The sequence below is a fragment of the Oenanthe melanoleuca genome, chromosome 12 (assembly GCF_029582105.1).
Source record: "Oenanthe melanoleuca isolate GR-GAL-2019-014 chromosome 12, OMel1.0, whole genome shotgun sequence".
Taxonomy (NCBI): Eukaryota; Metazoa; Chordata; class Aves; order Passeriformes; family Muscicapidae; genus Oenanthe; species Oenanthe melanoleuca.
The window spans coordinates 7,027,774-7,047,383 of record NC_079346.1 but is presented as its reverse complement, the minus strand read 5'-3'; the positions used below and the strand labels follow the sequence as shown (position 1 = coordinate 7,047,383).

At 40.9% G+C, this 19,610-nt stretch overlaps 1 protein-coding gene across 1 annotated transcript in view; it reads left to right on the top strand.

Moving 5' to 3' along the window:
- PTPRG (protein tyrosine phosphatase receptor type G) overlaps positions 1-19,610 on the top strand; it is a 380,979-nt gene that overhangs the window by 336,282 nt on the left and 25,087 nt on the right. The window contains exons 14-15 of the mRNA XM_056501238.1: positions 6,583-6,674; positions 18,875-18,966. Coding sequence (XP_056357213.1) covers positions 6,583-6,674; positions 18,875-18,966 — 184 coding nt within the window. The remainder of the gene's footprint in view (positions 1-6,582; positions 6,675-18,874; positions 18,967-19,610) is intronic.

Genomic DNA, 19,610 nt, shown 5'->3' with positions numbered 1-19,610 from the left:
GCTGAGTGTATCCAAGGCAGCTGTTGTGAGTATTGATTAAAGCAGGAGTGGAAGGTTTGGTGCCTCTGGCCCTGTCAGAGGTCACCAGGAGAGTAATTAGCTACCAAGTGTCACAGGGCCAAGTGTCATCACAAATAAGTTTCACCATTGCCTTCACTGTTCTCCAGGGACACCAGGATGATGGGACAAGGAAGCGTGGAAAAGGTTTGTGCGGAGTTAAACTAAGACTTATCCACATGATTTGCAATTAAAGAGATTTCTAAGTGCATTTCTGTAGTGGCCACCTGGGTGCTCTCTGGTCACGCAGCTGATGAAGGGGAAGGACATGAAGGCAGCCCATCTGGGGGTGTTGTCATTTCTTAACTGTTTAATTATTTGAATACCCTTCTAAGAATCATTATGTCTCACACAATGCCTGAGTTCAATACTCTGTGTGATATAAATGGGTGTCTGGGCCTTGGTGCAGGATAGGATGTCAGAGGATTGGGAGAAGAGGATTTCTAATTTTGTGGAGAGCTGTGTAGTCAGCTGGCAAATTTAGGCCATAAATATTAAATTAGCTGTCATTTTGTGTCAGAAATCCCTAGTCTTGTTTGGAGATTAATTTTTCAACCGGACAGTTTTGCTAGTGGTACATTCTTCAGCACAAATACTGTTTCAAAATTTGGTCCACCTTCTTTTCTTTTTTTTTCTTTCCATCTGCCATTTCCCAGCTTTTCTTCTCTTTATTTCCCTATGATACTACAGAATATTGTGGTTGGACAGGTGATTAGCATTTGGAGAGTTTTGTGGATTTGTGTGGGTCAAGTCCTTAATGTGAAAAAGCACTTCTCCTTGTCCAGAGGAAGTCCCCTGAAAGAGACATTCTACTTTTCACTGTTCTGTCTGGGATAATATGCCAAAGGTTTGGTATGCCATGCACCTCCAAAACCTACCTATTACCATCCAGACCTCTCCAGGTACCATATCAGTGTTACAACACTGCTCAAGTATATTTCAGGCAGAAACTGCTTTGTGGGGAGAAAGCAAATGGTCTTCAGGAGGGATCTGCTGGAAAATCAGCTTTACTGTAGGGAAATTTTCCTCCTTTATCAGCTTTCCTTTATTCTCCTGGTTTTTATGCATTCCCGCTTTGTACATCCTCCAGCAGCTCCAGTTCAGTCAGCATTCAGTGCCTTACTGCTCCAGCATGGCACAGGTTCTTTTATAACTTGGCTTTTGAATTCTGGTCATTAAGTATTAAGACCTGTGAAGAAAATTAGGGCAATATAAGCCATTTTCTGGCCAAAAATAGTAAATGCAGATGCCTCTCTGATAGAATGAAGGTAATATCACTGCTCCATGCTGGTCACTTATTCATATTCATAAGACCAGCTCTTTTTTCGTGTGGTTTTCTCTCCTCTTTTTCTTCTTAACGCTTGAGTCAGTTTTATTGCTCATAAAAACCAGTGACTGATGACCCCAGCTAGAGCAGTGCAGACTGCAGACAGCTGTTGTCCAGGCTCCCATCCACTGCTCTGCTGGTGACATGGTCATGATTTGCAGCACTTCTGTTGTTCTGAAGTCTGTGCTCTTTTCTGGGGAGTCATTGCCAATTCTGACAGTGACAAATGCTTGCCAAGGCATAGTGAAGCTAGTTTAAAGTGCAGAGCCATGTGTTACTAGTACACTTGACTGCATACATACTCTGGTTTTGGTGCCAGCAGAAACCAATCTTAATTGTGTCTCCTGAAAAACATGCAAAACAGTTCAATGGGAATCTGAAGCTGCTTTTCTTCTATTGAAAGTGAGAATGAATGTACAGAGGTAGTGAAAGGGATCGTTTCCTGTCTTTACATCCTTGTTTAGGAGTTAGTTGCAGACATCCCCGTGATGGAGGAGCATGGGGAATGAATGCCTGTATCCAGGCTGCATTTGATAAAGACTAAGCCATGTCCTGTGCAGCCTGGTTTAGAGGTCCCTTGCAGATCCTAGTCTGACTCCTATTCCATTTTTCCTGTTCTTCCCACCAGCTAAAAATTGTGTGTAAAAGTAGGATGGCCTCTTTGTTAACAAATATATATTCTGCAGAGGTTCTGTTTGTGGGAGGCTGTTTCTGGAGGAAGGGTGCCTGAAGGACAAGATTTGCCCTGCACTGGCAGTAGTGAATAGGCCTGCAGGATTCTTTCAAGCCATCTGCCCCTGAATTGGTCATGCTTTAGCAGGTAATGACCCAAGAAGAAAGCCTAGAGCTCCTAGATCCTAGTACAGAAATAAAAAATGCAAATCTGGCTGGCCTTGGAGAGGGAATACACACTGCTCCAGCCAACATCAACACTTGGAAGAAGGACAAGAGAACAAGGAGCAAGGAATGTGCTGGTTGCTTCAGCATGAGGCAGGGCATGGCTCTTGGGTGTCTCCAGAATGTGAAACATTGGTTTTTCCTGTGTTCAGGAGCTGCCCTGGTGGTTCAAACCATCCACTGCAGAGGCTTGTTCCTCACCACAATCCTGGCTCCTCCTCTCTCTGCCCTGGCTGCTCCAGAGCTCACAGATCCTGCCTGTCATCACAGATCAGGGATGCTGTGCTAGAGCCAGGAGCAGTTCCCAGCACTCCCATTGTCTGGGGCCAAGCTGTGTTTGCATTGGAGATAGTATTAATACTGAGGCACTCCCTTCCACACAGAAATAAAATGCATCCATACTTTCAGGCCATTATGTGAGCTAGTTCTCCCTCTTGCTTTTAGAGCAGTATAAAGGAGAAGCTGCTTCAGCTTTAGTTACTAATAACCAAGGAAACCTGTTTGGAGTGTCAAAATCTCACAAGGCATCTCTTCTTACATAGAAGTTAATCTGGTATTTTACCCAGCAGAGATGGAACAAGCATTTAACTCAGCTAATCAGGACCATCTTTTGGCATATTTTTATGCTTTCATCTTAGTAAGAAGGTGCTGCTGCTCTGGACTTTGCATCCTGTTAGTTTGCTTTAGTAACTCACAGCCAGAATCTCTGCAAAAAGATTCTGGGCAGGGAGATGTCCTCCCTCACATTGTCTTTGCATTCCAGACCCTGCCTCTCCTGCTTCTCTGGGGAGATGCTAATCTTGCAGTGTTTTACTTCTGCATTTGGGTCCATATGTGACAACTGTGTGTCTGATCACCACAATCTCACACAGTTATTGTACCCCAGGGAAAGAGACCCACAAAAACATATGGGGCTAGAGAAAATGGTGTGCTTCACTGCTCACGGGCATATTTCAGAGACAGCAGTATTTGGTATTTCACTGAAAAATTATTGCTCCCCAAAATATTTAAGAAGTGAATCAAGGTTCAGATTTTTTTTCTCAACCATAGCTGCAGGAATACAATAATTATTCTAAAATTAGCGTTTCAGTTATTAAGATTTAATAATCATTTATGCCACGACAAATCCCAGTTGTGCATTCACTATGGACTGCTTCTATTAGGAAAAAAGGCTTGTTTTTTTTTTTTTTTGCTGATAGTGCTGGTTTCTTGAGCAAATGGGCACAGATATACAAACACCTGCTCATATATACACACTGGAGTTAAAAGTTACAGACTGAAGTGCTCATGTGAAAAGAGGTAGATTTGCACCTTGTCTAGCCCTGCATCCACTCCCCTCTGTCCCTTCTCTTCCCTCTCCAGTGGCTCGAAACAAGCAATTTCCTGCTCTCATCCCTTTCCTTTATCCAGCCCTCCCCATGAACACATTCAGATTTACTGCAGCCTCTTGTAGCCTTAGCAACTGCTGCCACTTAAGGTTTGTATCTGGAGGAAAAGGTAATAGGGAGGGGAAATGCCAGGGGATAGAAAGGAGCATCCTAAACTGGAGTAGGAGGCAGATACTGAATTGTCTGAAATGCCTCTCAGTATGTATTACTACAGACCAGACAGAGTTTACAGAAGGCTCTTCTTGGGGCCAGGTGTTTCCTTACTCAGGAAGAATGGACATTATCCAAACTGGAGTCATGTGCCTGGCACCCCAAGATGTGTTTCCTCCTGGAGCTGCCCAGAGGAAAGATGCCAGAGTGGGAAATAGACCCAGTAAGCAGAACTTGCTGGAAAATTCATTCAGCTAATTTGTTAAACCCATAAGATCTTTTAAAGATCTGAAACACTGAAGGGATCACCAGGACAGGGATGCAATGGCCTGTGCAGAAAGCTCAGCTGTAGAGGCTAAACTTAGAATATTTACAGCTATTATGAACAAGTGGAGGAAATAAAAAAAGACTGAGAGAGATCTTCACCTAACATGCCAGTATCCAGTATTGTAAAGTAACAAAAGTGCTGCATCACGTATGTACATTAGACAAGAGTGTTATGTTTGTGACTTGAGAGAATCTTTAGTCAAAGTCTAAGGAGTCTGCCTTTGCAAAACAGCTGCAGAATGTCTTCCAGGACTAAAATGTAGAATATTTAATTACATTAATGATTGTAGCAAACTTTACTATGTGAAATATTAATTTAATACATTGCTAATCCAGCATTGTGCTCAGCAGAGTTGCACTGGTTTGGGTATTCAGCTATTGCCATCATGGGCCTTAAAATATTGCACAGAGTGATTATCTGACACATTTACATGTTTTGAGGCTATTAAGAAAAAGCCATCTTATGACTGTGCATAAAAACCATAATGCCAGCCTTTCAGAGTCTCTGAGAGTATAAAATAACAAATTAACAAAAAAATTGCTTTTCTTCAATATCATCAGCTTATAAAAATCCTTTAAATCCCTGCATAAAGGTCTGTCTTTTTATCAAACACCTTTTTAAGGCTTTCATTACCAGGAGAAGCCATTCAAGGATTTCCGTAGTATTGACTCAAGGGAAAGAGCCCCAAATACATCAAAATCAGGAACATTTTGCCTGTTTCATATTCATAGTTTCTTCTTTATGTGTGACTGATTTATTCTGCTGCGTGCCCCCAGGGTGTGCATTGTCCAAAATAAAGGCTGCCAAAAAAAAAATGAGAACAGGGAGCAAGTGGTGAGGCGGGGGGAGTTCAACCCATGTTTTTAAATGCTGTGAGACTATTGCACATCTTGCATCCTCATGTGTGAATTCACCTTATGGTGTTTCTTAACAAAAGTATACTCACTAAATGTATAACTTCAGCAAAATGCAAGCCATCATGCCTGAAAATAGAAAGCTGCTCCCAGACAGTGACTCCATGCTGTGAAATCCACTCTCTCCTGCTTCTGTATTGTCTTAAGTTTGTACTCGTGCTGCCATAGCTTGTGCTTGAGTTACAAAGCACTGTGCCTGTGCACTGGAAAGTACAGATGCATGGAAAGCAAGCACCTGTGATCATTTTAGATCCTGGTTTCACCTAAGAGAGTGGTTTGATTTTGAGTGACTTTTTTTCTCCCTGGCATGTCTGGATGTTGGAAACAAAGGGAGCACAAATGACTTTGCTCTGACAATGGGCACTGCGTGGAGAGCACAAAGCCCGAGTTGCAGAGCAGTAAACTGCAGGAACTGCAGGGCAGCAGCTTGGAACTCACATGTGCAAATATGTTTGAGCAAGGGAACCTGCAAGTTGGCAAAGGCACAGCTCACCAGGCCCCCACAAACTTTGCCCAGGTGTTGAGGAGCAGTTGAAGGGCGCCAGCAAGGGGATCTTTCTGCACTGGGCAGCTATTGTTTAGCGCCTCGACAGATGAGAGCAGACCCTTCTCCTGCCACAATAGCTGCTCACACCAAGCAAGACTCATTAAATATTCAGTTCCAGCCTCAAGCAGCTCATTAAGTCAGCAATGAGCAGTGACGCTGGCGTTGGAAAACCCTGCCTCAGTTAACATCACCATGCAGAGTCTCCCTGGATCTCTTGATGTTATTCTGCTCAGTCCCTTTTCTGTGATGACCAGCTTGTGCTCTCTGCTTTGCATTAAATACAGGTAAAAAAGAGTCAGGTGGATTTAAGTTCTGCTCTGCTTGTAGGCCTTTTCAGAGAGGAGTCCTGGGGCCCAAGGGAAGTGTCTATTGGATTTTTGTGTACCAGCAAATGTAATACAAGTTTACAGGAGGAGGATGGGATGAAGGTTATATGGCATTAATGTTAAAAAGCAAACAAACAGAAAACCTTAATGTTTGAAGGAAACCTTTCATAGCAGAACATCATGATATGCAGCAGTTACAGATGCTGTATTACTGATGGTTGTAACACAGCAGAAACTTTTACAGTAAGTGTATTTTCCCTGGAAATTGAGTGTCTTAGGTGCATTTGGGCTTGAATTGTATGCTGAATGTGTTTCTTGTGTGCAAAGTTCCTTTCTGAATGATGTATTTGAAACCTGTTTTGCAGCCACTAACTTTTATGATTATAATTTCGTATTCAGTAGTACCTAGCTATAATGTATAGAAGCATTTATGATGGGTGGATGTCAGATGTCAGTGAATTAGAGTACACCAGAATCTGGAATAAGGATTGTAATTGCAGAAAACAAACATATGTTTTTATGTATCAATGTTTTAAAATTATAAGGTCTGGAAGTATGAAACAGAAATGGAGAAACAGAACATGTGCAAAAGTTTTTCAGAGAGCAGTTTTTCACACCATGAATCTTTTTTTTTTTTTTCTTTAACAGAAAGTGTTTTCAGACTGCTCATTTCTATGTGGAGGACAGCAGTTCCCCCCGTGTGGTCCCCAATGAAAGTATTCCCATTATACCTATTCCAGGTAAGACTGAGTTAATCTCCTGTGTTTGAACTACTTGGAGTCTGGATTAATTACATAAAGAAGAGAAGGTTGTGCTTGTGATAAATCATGGGGTTTTGGTAGAAATTTGTTGTATTGGTGCTGCTTCATTTAATTTAATGTGCTATGTAATGGGGCTCTGAGTGCCAATGCTGTATTTTTCCTTAGACACCTCTCCCACTTTGTTTTAATAGAAATTTCAGAATAACCTTTGCAAAATGTCAAAAACATGAGTAACAAGTCTCAAAAACACTGAGACATTGCATCCAGGGTGAAAGCAGCTGCTCCATCAGGGCAGGTTGCAGAGGAGGCATATTCAGCTCCACTGCTCTCTCGAGACTGGGGGCTTTGCCCCCACTTTCACCATGTGTAGAGGTGGAATCTGGGGGTGGAATCTGGGGCTCTCAGAAAGGACAGTGAGACACAGGGATAAGCAAACAATCTCAAAGTAAAGCCCAAAGCCATCTGCTAATTCGGTATTAATAAAGTTACCAAAGGTCAGATTCTCCTCGCAGCTATACTGAGAGTGATGCTGGTAGCAGAGTTTAGTGCTATTCTCTCTTCATGAGGCATTTCCCCTGGGAATTATTAAGTGCAGAATGCAGCTGCCTTGAAGCTGTGATGACAGAGAGCAGCTTGGTGTTTCCGTGGCCTTTGCAGCCACTGCCTTGTTTGATGATGGTCAGTCTCACAGGCAGAATTAAGATACCAAAAATGTTATATTGACCTCAGTCTGTCAAAGGCTTTTGCTTGTTTCTTGAAGGTGTTTTAAATTTCTTTGTCAGATTCTGTATCTGCATCATTGATCTGGGATTCAATCTGTAGCTAATTGGGCTCATTTTACAAAAAAAACATTCAGAATCTTTTCTGAGATGCTGAAGAAATTTGCTTCCTAGCAAAGTGAAAGTGTCCAGTTATATTTTCCTTGATTTTATTCAGTAGACATGTGTGACTTATTTCTAGAAAGAGTCTTTCAAAGTACCCATGGGAACTAGTAGAAAAGGTCAGCTATTACATTCCTGCAGAAAACATTAGGCAGTTTGCCTTACCGTCTGATGCTGTAACACTGAAAATAAAGAAAATGTGCTATTGTCCCCTCTTCCTTTTCATCCAAAATGCATGTCCTGGCCACCCCAAGTCCTTAGCAAGAAGTCATCCTTCTCTTTTAGGGTAAAGGAGGTGACATGTTTTAGTCTTAGACCACCAGTGATTAGTTTTCACAGAAGTACTTAAATAGCTGGAGAACTCCATTCTCCCTATTTGGAATCCAAGAGGAACAAATGCCTGTTGGGACTGCTTGTGGCAGTCATTTCCAATGGTCCCACCATGCTTGTTCTCATGTGCTACCTCCCTGGAGCTTCTGGGGAAGGGGAGTCTGGATAAACTAGACTCTGGCACAGCATAAACCCAGGGATTATGTCTACAAGGCACTGGGAGGAGACAAATTCTTCCTTCAGACAGAAACTTCTTTGGCCAATGTGTAGTATTTCTACTGTAATTGAGCCAATTTTTTCTTAGATAAAAGAAACCAGCAGAAAGCTCCACCTTCTCATGCTGCAGTGTGTGTTGTTGAGACAGTGGTTCTTCCCTGTTACACAGAGATGTTTTGATGTCAGCTCATTAAGACTGGAGTGCATTCTTAGGAATTATAGTGTAGGCTGAAAAAGTTCCATTAAAACCCTGCAGGCAGCCAGTACTGTCAGGGCAGCATGTGCCTCAGTGCTTCTCCAGCAGCCATTCTGGTACATAGAAAAAAGTGACTGGGAACAGAACATTGTCTTTTGGGGACATTTTCCCTAACTAGAGTAAGCCAGGTTGTGAGACCACAGCAGCTTTGTGAGGAACATGATGCTACTGTCACTGCAGTGCTCCCTGTGGTGTGCTCAGACTCAATGATGCTGAGAAAGAGCTGCTCACCCCTGATAAGGGGCACTGCAGATTATGACATCCTCTGAGCAAATGCTGCAGGACACCTTGAGCAGCTTTGTAGTTAAAAATCTGCAAGGATTGCTGATGAAACTTAAAGCACATCAAGAACTGGGCCTTAGTAAGAGGCTTCATCTAGTTGGTTGCAAAAGTGAACCCAAGCCTTGAATTCCCAATCTAATGACCACATTTTTGGGGATACAATGGACATAGAGAGACACCTCATACAGACATCCAAATGGAGGAGGCCTTAATCTGAAGTTGAATCATGCCCAGAAAATTTTAAAAGAGAAAGAACTGGTGAATTTGAAGATCTTGACACTGACATTAAAGCTAGTAAGGCCACCAAAAGCCAAATCACCCTCTGTAAGTGCCTCACTCTGTGTGCACTACCCGTTACCTGTACAGGGATAATAGTTAATACGTGGCTACTTTCAGCCATGAGGCTTAAGTTAGTAGAGAAGAATTCCAGCTATGTTGGCTTTTTCCAAATATAGGAGATACTGCCTTGAAAGATCTTGAAGCTCTCGAGGCAGTTTCCTTGTTTGGAGATGGAGAAGTGAGCTGTTCTCCCCCATATACCTGTTGCTAGATGACAGTCTTCCCTGACGTCAGCTGCTGCTCCCACATAGACAGCCCACTGAAATGCCTTAAGAACATAAAATGACAAAATTCTCCTTTAAACTGATGGCAACTGGTGAAATGATAAGCCTCTGAACTTTTCCTCTGGAAGCTGCCGCAGGGTGTGAGAAAGTCTTACTTGCCATGTTGATACTAGAAGCAAAATGTAAGTGGCATTTTCACAGAAACAAGTTTTTTAAAGTAACCTTGTTAGACTGTGAAACCCCATCTTTACAAGAGGAATTTGGCTAGATCCCTGTGGGACTGTGCCTCTGGCTCCTACAGTTCAGTGGTCCAACTTCCACTCTCGGTTAAGAGCAAGCAGCCACGCTGATGACAATTTAGAGCAGCGTGGCTGAGGATGTTCAGCAGGTTTGCCAAGACCCCTCTCAGCACACAGTGAGCTTCTGAGCAGATGGAACTGAGTGGGTCTGGGTTAGCTCTGCCACGTGCCTGGGAGCTAGGCACAGAAGGTTCTGACACAGCTCGAGGTTTCAGAGGAGCCCTGGTGTTTCTGGGTGCCACTGCTCTGCCCCATGACGTGTTGGCACAATCAGATTAGTGCTTGTGTTTATTTCTGCTCAGCATCCTGCTCTTGTTTATGCAAACCCTCTGTTTTCTCAGGTCTATGAGGTCTAAATCAGTGCAATTTTTCAGGTGTGACATCTAAAAAATCTTCCTGCAGAGGAATAATTTTATCCATTTTCTATTTCGCTTCCCTTGGCTACATCCTTAATTATTGTGCAGGAAACCACATCACCCATAGGTGTGTGCCTATCTGTGCAAATTCTCTCTGAGATCCAAATCATTATCATTATTCTTAATTATCTGCACTGATTGATCTAGAGAAACATAGGACAAAGGAGCTATCATTATCTGAGTCACCCACTGGATATTACATCTGAGGTATGAATCTCAACTCGTATAAGCCTTGCACCTAACAGTTATGCATCTGTAATCAATGGCACATTTCTGAAAACTCCCCTGCCATTCCACTCAACAAAATTATTTCTATCTTCTCTCTTTTTCTCCACACTTAGGTAATTTTGGACATGCACATCATCTTTGCCTGCCTCTAAAACATTTGCTTTTGGCAGGATCTCGCTCAGCAAAGCTGCTACTGCTACTGCTTTTGCTTGTTTAGTCTTCTCTATTGCTGGGTCAGTATCTGACTGACTTTCGGGATCTTTCTGGACTTGATCCTTTTCAGTAGAGTTGGAAAAATAACAACAGCAGCAGCATCACAGCTGCAGACCTGTGTGTTTTGCAACCACAAAGCCAAAATTCATCCCTTAGCAGTTCTCCTTTCTTCTCTTAGTAAGACCTGCGCCCCGACAGCAGTGCAGAAGTGCAGCTCTGTGCAACTTAGATAATCAAACAGTGAAATGAATAAAAATTCCACTTCTAACCTCCTCCTCTCCTTTGTGTCAGGGTTTTCCTGCTCTTGGGTGGAGCATTGTTCTGGATCTTGCTGTGACTTTACTGGTTCCTTGTCCAGGACATAGGCACAATGGATGCTGTGGCACTTAAGTCAGTAGGATTTGAGGTGAGATCAGTGAGATCACAGAGGTACTTGAAGCTTGACCTGATGGGAAAGCTCAAAACTCCATGTAGTTTTGACCACAGCCCAGAGAAGCACAGATCATAAAGAATGAAACAGCTGGCCAGTGCAGCTGATTTATTTACCATCTTTTCCAGAGGTATTTCACTTCTTATATTTTCAGTATAAGTAAAATGTTTCAGAGGTGATGCCAGTCATTTCAGCTGTGCCTAGACTACAAGACTTAAGAAACATTTCCCAGTTGTCAGATCACACTATGTTCAGTTTTAGGTTTAAATGACAGTAAATTAATTTTTTAACTAGTCATGGAGTTTATTAATAACATATTTTTAAAAAATAGTATCAGAATCTGATGGAGAAACACTCATGGTTCTTCAAGAATGTCTCAGTATGGGTGTACAAGTCCAGGAAGTAGAGGAAGAGCAATGAAAAGATGTTTTGGCCACCTCACACCCACCAGGGTGTGAAGGCCAGGGCATCCATGACCCTCTTTCATTTCCCTCTGTCTCTTCATGGTTACAAGGAGTTCCATCATGAGTCCATCTTATTAATTCTTAGCTCTTCAATAAATTGAATAGTGCCTTGAACCTTTCCTGACAAATGTCAGTGGTCAGATTTGATGTGTTATTTACAGGCTCAGCTGCTGTATTCTGGTAGCATGCAGCCTTGGACAAACTGTTTCTGTTAAGAGACAGTAATGAGCATCTCATTTGACAAGGAAACTGCAGGTTCCCAGCACAGGCTTGGTATTTTACTGTTTTCTGCTAAGGTATGGCTGTCTTAAGTTGCATCCCCAGAGCTGAAGAGCAGAGCCCAGGCCTGTCTGTGGCCATGACAGTGACAGTGCACGAGCACAGTGAGGTACAGGAGCTGCGCTAAAGCAGCCCAGGGCTTCTTTCTCAAGGGCATGAAGCTCTTCACTGAGCACAGAGGTGGTGCTCTTCAGCTGTTAAAGACTTTATTTCTATTCTCTGCTCCCTGTGGATTTATGTTCCAGCACCATATTGTGAATTGTACCTATCTTCAGCTTCAATTAAATTCATGAACGCAATATGGCAAACACAGCCATCCTCCGAAGCCCAGAACATATCCCAAGGTATTTTAGGGAACATCCACCTTCCTTTTACTGTGCTACCAACCCTGCTCCTGCACTAGTACACTGTAGAATTTATAGTATGATTATCTAGTCGTGGTTCTTCTAGTGGAGGCTTCAGGGGTTGGCTACAACACAAAAGAATGTGTTTTTATGGTGGCCATGTGCAATGCAGATAGATCCTTTTCTGAGAGCTGTCACACTGGGAGGCAGAGCCCTGGAGTTGGATCTTCATGTGCTCAAATGTAAAGCTTGCATGTAATTGGACTGGGACCTGAGGATGGAAATGTGTGAGATTAAAATTGTGCTCCTTAGCTGGCAATACCAAATAAGATTGTATTTAATGTCTGGGCTAAGGGAAAATTCACATTATTTCATTCTCTTGGACTGAAATTGCCTTTTTGCTTAAAGGGAAGAAGTGTATTGCTACTACATTTATAATTAATGATAACCTAATCTTTGTACAAGCAGATTTAAAGTGAGCTCTTATTTTGACATGTATAAAATTTTATCATTAACATCTTTATATTCCTGACTGACACATGGCTAATAGCATTGTAGTAGATTAAGTCTTGAAGCAAGAGAGATGAATGTAGGTACAGGATTACACAGGTGGTTTTTCATATTCTGCTTTTTCATATGTCTTCTCTTTATCAGAAGCCTGCCCTTATGTTCATTTGACTTGATTATAACAAATAGGTAGCAATTATCTCGCTGAAAGGACTGCTGTTTTTCTTTCAGTGTGTCCATCTTTCCAGGCCTTTCCAATGTATTTAAAGTGTTTTCCATACCTTTTCACTTTGAAAGGTGTTTTTTATTAAAAATAGTACTTCATAAACACAATTACAAAAAAGTGAGCATTAGTGAGGAATAGTGTCCCCAGTAATCAACTCTTAATAATTTCTTATTCATCTTAATTCCTTTTAATTTATAACTTGTCTTAATTATTGAGGTCAGTGACTTCAGGAGGATGCCACCCTTAAGACATCTTCAGCAGGTATTTTGATGTCCTAGAATGAAACCTATTGCAGAGTCCTTATAGTATAGATATGACAACCACAGAAGGCAAACACCTTCTCAATACTAGGGCTTTTTAATGACTTTGTTTTATCATAAATTAATTGAGACTAATTTTATATTAATAAAACTGTCATTGTATTTCTGGCCATTTTTTTATAGAGCAAGTAAATGCAATCAGTCAGAAAGATTAATTATTCCAGTTGAAATACAATGGCTTCAGTTGCATTCTTATTTTAAATAGTTATGCAAGAAAAGCCAGTATTACTGCAGAATTAAAGGCTCTGACAATAGAAATGTGTATAATTCAACTGCATTAAATCTAAAATGGGTTGAAGAAACCTGGGTACTGTTGTAACTCAAAATTAGGGGTAGAAGGAATGCTATAACTCTTTTTAGGGTCCTATATCATTGGCAGGAAAGCCATAACAGGGTACCACTCTGTTTTACATGTGGAATTACTCATAGAGTCCAGTATTTGTCCAGACTTAGGGCTAGGGCTGGCTATTTCTGTCTGCTTAGACATTTCAAATTCTATCTGTGCCAAAATTTGAGCAGCATGTGAAGTTCCAAGCCCTTTTGAGTATGTGCAATTTGGAGTGGATGCTCAGTCTGTAGGTTTATATAGTTTTGTCTAAGCTTTTCTCTAGAGGTGGACAATTGAGCTGATGGGAATTTTTAATAATCTCTACTGGGGCACAATTCTGCCCAAGGGTGTGCTATTCATCCTTGCTATATGCTCAGCCACTCTTGTAGAGACAGAATATCACACTTCACATGGTTACTCCTGCTGCCATAGCTCTAGCAGCTTCACTCTGATATGTATTGTAGCTTATGCAATGGCTGTTAGATTCCATTTTAAGTGAAATGCATCCTAAATATTGATGCTAGGTATTCCAGCTGCTTGCAGAATTTTTCCATCTCTCCTTATAAAAAGTAAAAAACCCATGAAACTTCACTGAAGGTGGTTAACAGTAAATAAATATCTTCTAAGAAATCCTGTGATTGCATTCAGTGTTCTTCCTAGGATTGGAGAGAGTGAAAGATGAAATCCCAGGGTTGAGTATTGCTGGGAACAGAAAGGGACTTGTTTGCTATGGATATGGGAAAGCATTTTTCATATATGTTATTTTTCAGTGAGTTAAGAGGTCAAATCCAGTCCTGTTACAATCCTACTGGTAGGTATTTTGGGAAGACTTTTTTGCAGAAAATGAGAACTGCAAGGATAAGCTGCTGAGAGTGGATTCTCAAGGATCAATGTCCCTAACCATGTCACTGGTTTAGTGATCATAAGCCAATTTAGGTTTGTGCTGCCTTCAGAAAGAGAAGTTTCCCTGTCACTTCACTATTCATCATCCTAAAGAGTAGGATCAACCCATCTACCCCACCAACAACATATTCTTCCTCTTCCCTTTCCCTTCCCCTTCCCCACAAATCAATCAATCCTTTCCTACAGTCATCAGCCAGATCAGCAGGTGGATTCAGGTCACTGCTCAGTCCCCCAGGCAGGGAGAGGACAGTGGGAGAATCCCTTCATTCTTTGGCTGAAGCCAGCTGTATAGAGCACACTGAGAATTGATGGAGGTGCTCCTGGGATGCAGGGATGGCACAGAGCAGTGAGTGGGAGCAGATGGACCAAGGCATGTGACAGCCATGGCACATGAATCCAGGTGGCTTAATAAATGAGAGACTGAAGTGCAGGGGCCCACAAAGCAACCAGATAAGCTTTCACATTAAGAATAAGGCATAAGATGCATGATATATATTGGATTTAGGAGGCTGGGTGTGGTAACAGCTGAAAAACAGAAAGCCTTTACAGACAGAACAAAAGACACAAAGAATTTTCTTACCAAGTGTCAAACACTGGTCTCCAGAAACACCAAAACTCCATCTAAATAAAGGTAATGTGAGGAAGCACTTTGGTTTTGACCTTCTTCATTAATTCCTGACCCAAACCCATCTATTCCAATACAATGCCACTAAACTATCCAGTGAGCTCTCAGACTATAAATGAATCAAAATGAATCTGAGACCCTATTATGTGGAAATGTCATTTCTGATAGGATATCCTATTTTTCTTTGGAAATTGGCCCCTATTGCTTTAACATTACAAAGGCAGCTTATTAAGTGGGAGCTATGGGAAAATCCTTCCTGCTAGGATTACTAATTATCCAAACTTTAAATGTAACCCTGTTCGAACTTCATTGCTTCTGTATGCCTGGGCTTCTTTTGAAGGTGTCTGTCTTATGAAAGAATGTGTTAAGTATTCTGCATTTGCAATTGCCATTTCTTTAAAAAGGAGGTGTTAGTTAAGGTTTTCCTCTGCAGTCATTTTTTAAACAAACATGATTTTCTTCTTGGCATTGTCTCTTTGTGGCAGGAAATGAGCTGCCTTGTGCTCCCCTTTGGGTTTATTTAATACTCCTCCTAGATGCTTGGCCTGGGCCAGCAAGGCAAGATGGGAACTCCACCAATATGTTAAATATTTAACACAGAAATTAAACATATCCCACTATGTGTCAGCTTTGGTAGTATCTGATTATAAAAAATATTACCAAAATATTGTCATCTGAGTATACTCTGTGTAACACAAAGGGTTAGTACATTATTATGGTGCCAGATTCAGCTCGTATTTCACAGTGAAATAAATCCAGAATCACTTTATTGACACTGATAAAACAGATGGCTAAACCCAAGCTAGACAGAAATGTAATTATATCTGCAGTGTAAGAGGTGAAGGTATGTTATTAAAACACCTCCCTCTTCTCTTTGAATAATGTGTAGGTCTTGCAAAATGTAAGGATAGCACTGACAATATCAAATGTCACTCCAGCTTCCTGATGGGAAAAAGTATACAGTGCAAAAGTGAATATGCACAGAACGATGGAAAGCTGCTGATTAGCCATTATAGGATTCTATTAATCTCTTCAATCGACTAAAAGAATTACAGTCATTTAAGTCTGTTTGCTTTAAGATGGAAAGAAGGCTTAACCAAAGCCTTTGGGCTGACGATAGCTAAAGGAAAATCAGATTCTGTGCATCTAGCTACATCTATTGGTTTTCCTGGAGAAGGTCACAGCCATCTCCAGATAACGTCAGCTCAGACCACTCCAGAGTGTTAGCACACATTCTGCCAGAGGCCTGGCAAGCTGCCCATGGCCAAGTGTGCCTGTATCCAGCTGAAGTAATTTATGTTTCTGGGCAGGAGTTTGGAGTTGGAGGTTATGAACAGAAAAATTCTGGCCCAGATTACTTCAGCATTTTCCTGTTTCACTGGTTAATGTGATAGGCTGTATGTCCTGGGCAGCTGCTTTCCTGTGGCCATCACCTGGAGCAAGGTGGGTGTGCAGGGAGGAGCAGCCACATCCTACCACACTGAAGGTTGTCCATCCCCTCAGGGCTGTGCCTGTCCCAGTCACAGACCATGCTGGACCATGTTATCCCAGCAGTTTGAAAGCTGGAAACCTTAAACTGTTTTTTAACTCTCTAATGTTCTTGGTTCTGATTTTAATCTTTCTGATGTGTAATAATTATATTTGGTCCAGCGTGGTTTTCCTGAGTTGACGGGAAACTTCATTTCCCTCTGACCCAGTGAGCTCATATGTCAACAACACTTCCTATTTAATTATTTAATGTGTAATTGTTACCCATGTCATCAGATATGGTAAGAAACTGCATTGGGTTAAGGCTTCTGGAGGGAGTTAGAATGAAAATGCAGAGGAAAAAGGGAGGAGAAACACTAAAGGACAGTTAACAAGAGAGAACTGAAGTAGCAGTGGCTATAAAGGTGGGGACATACTGCCACCATGCAGTGATGATGATAAAAAGAACAGTAACCACACTTTGCCATGGATTTCTGGTGCAGACCCATCCTTGAAATTGGTGGGAATTCAATGTACTGGAGAGCATGTTATCTCTAATGCATTTTTTGGCTCACAGATCACAATTAAAGTTAAATTCTGCCTTCTACAAAATTAGCTTGGACACACTGGTCTGCTGCAGCCAATCCTTTATCTTGGTTGGTCTCAGTTGAGCTAAAACTGTGCAAGGAAAAAACCCAAATTATAACTTTGGAACTTCTCTTGTGAGATTACATGCAATTGCTGTCGTAGCAGAAGCTATTTTCAAGGAAATCTACAATGTATGGGTTACTTTTCAGAAGAAGAAATTCTGTAAAATAGGTTCTTGCTCTTCCTATAGATCATTACATTCAAATGTCTTGGCTGTGAAAATATTGATATAAATGTTGTTACGAGATTATGATACTCCCAATATTATATAGAATAAATGTTATCACTTAAATATTTTTAAATGCCAGCATTTCTGCAGGCTGCAGCTTTCTGCAGAAGAGCATACACTTGTCAAATGTTTTGAATTCTGTATTATTCAGTAAATGAGCATGTGGTTAATTAAAGTAGCATTACTATACTGTGAGGTGACCAGATTGCAAACATATCTTTAACAATTAGTCTTTGTAAATAAAATAAAAGAGAGCTGATTGAGATCTGAAAATGTCAATAGATGCAAAAAGCCACCTTAGAGCGTTACCTTATAAAATAAAAGGAGAGAAGTAATGACATGGTCAATATTAACTGCCATCAGCTGGAAAGAAATCAGATTGTCAGGGATCTATAAAATTCTTGCCAAAGTAGAACCTCATTTACACATACAGATCTTCATACCCTTTGCTAAGAAAAGCGTATGTGACAGCTTAGAGGTTTTAGCTGCCAAAGATCTTTCACTCTGAATACAGTAAATGTCACATCTATTTATTTATCGTTAAATTTTGCTAAGTATCTGTAGAAATATTTGGATTTTTTCTATCATAATGTAGATGTTTAAAAGGAAAAGAATCCAGATTATAATGCAGCTGTAGCACCAAACCATATGTCTGCTAAATGGGAGCAAAAATACACCACTGAGTTACTGGGAGTAAACATAACCTAGATGCTATCTTCAAAAGAATATTAAATGGATTATATAAATACAGGGTATTGCCATAAAATCATGCAATCAGACAATAGTAGCCATCAGGCAATAAATTATTTCACATGCTGAAAGTAATCACAGTTGTATAGCAATTTGCATTTTATAAATGCCAGACTGAAAATATTAAACTGGTGAATCTTGGCAAGCACAGTTTTTCTGCCAACTGCAGTGGTGGTCATAACAATATCCAGGCCTTTTTTAAGAGCTAAATAGAGGAATAAGGCAGCCATCCTACACCCCATCTTATTAGAATCTGCCTGGAGTCCCTGGTGCTCAAAAGTCTTGTTTGTCTTCAGTTTGAGTCTTCAAATTCTTTCATGTGAGAGTGATTTACTGGTATACTGGGTGGCACTTGCACTGTGCTGTGCAAGAGCCAATGGTCCAGTGGAATACTCAGTGATATTCAGTGTTATGAATAATGTCTGACGTGAGAGAGGACTCAAACTGGTGTGGCTGTTGTGTCTGCTCTTTTGCTCAGAAGCAGTTTCATAAGGCCACTTGGATTCTACATCATTGTGTGAAAGGCAAAATGTTAACTTCAATGAGAAAGGCCTCTGTGTCTGCTCAGTCTGGTAAAACTTACTGGGAGTAATTGTCAACTGCATTTTCACATTTGGTGTTTCTTCTGTTCTTTTTATATAATGTGAAAGGAGAGGAGGCTTCTTCATCCCATCCACAGCCACCTTCAAACTCAGCAAGAGCTGATTATCCTCGAGCTTAAACTGGACTTTGTAAATCAGCATCCCAGGGAACAGACTCTCAGTGTTTAAAATTGTAGTGCTTAGAATTGGAAATACAATTAAATGTTTACCTCAAAACTGCCCAGATTTATCAAGATTTCTTATTACTGCATATTGAACTAGCTCTGCCCTTGGGAACTCAGATCTAAATGATATCAAGTGAAGACTTCCTCTCCTCAAGTTTTATGTATGAAACAAAGAGCAACTCTAAGTATCTCTTTTTTTTTCCCTACAGATGATATGGAAGCAATTCCAGTCAAGCAGTTTGTTAAACACATCAGTGAGCTGTATTCTAATAACCAGCATGGGTTCTCAGAAGACTTTGAGGTACGATTTAATGACCCACCAATAAAATGTTGTTTTCCTAAAGTTAATTGTGTATTAATAATTGGGGACCATGTGACATCTGTGTGAGGCTTCTGTCATGTCAGGTAAATGCAGTGCTCAAATGTATCAGGAGAAACAATTTGCTACCAGCTATGAGCAATGTGGGACTGGACATTTACAAATGCTTTCTAACCACTATAGATTTGGTGCCTTTAAGGGAGAAGCCTCCTAGGTTTTTGTTAAATAGAAAAAGCTGCCTGCAAGCCCCCAGGAGCAACATGAAGATACAAACAGTCGTTTTTAACTCCAGGGTTTTCTTACAATTATTTTACTCTTGCTGCAGAATTTGCTCCTTTTAGTCATCTAAAAAGCCATATATCCCTTGAGTAGTCCAAAAGCAGTGAAATAGTGCTTGCAATGAGTAAAAGTAGTAGAATTTGGTCTTTGATGAATACCCAGACTGGGAGTTAGTTCCTTGAGTCCTTTTTCATGCTCTGTTCAGACAAGAGAGATTGCTATTGAAGTCATTGATTATTTTGTTCCAGTTAAACCAAGGAGAAAGGATTTGGGGTTTAGCTGGTGGTGTTTACCTAGTGGGATTATTTTAAAATTTGCATCTTGTTACCTGTGTAGAGCAGATTCTG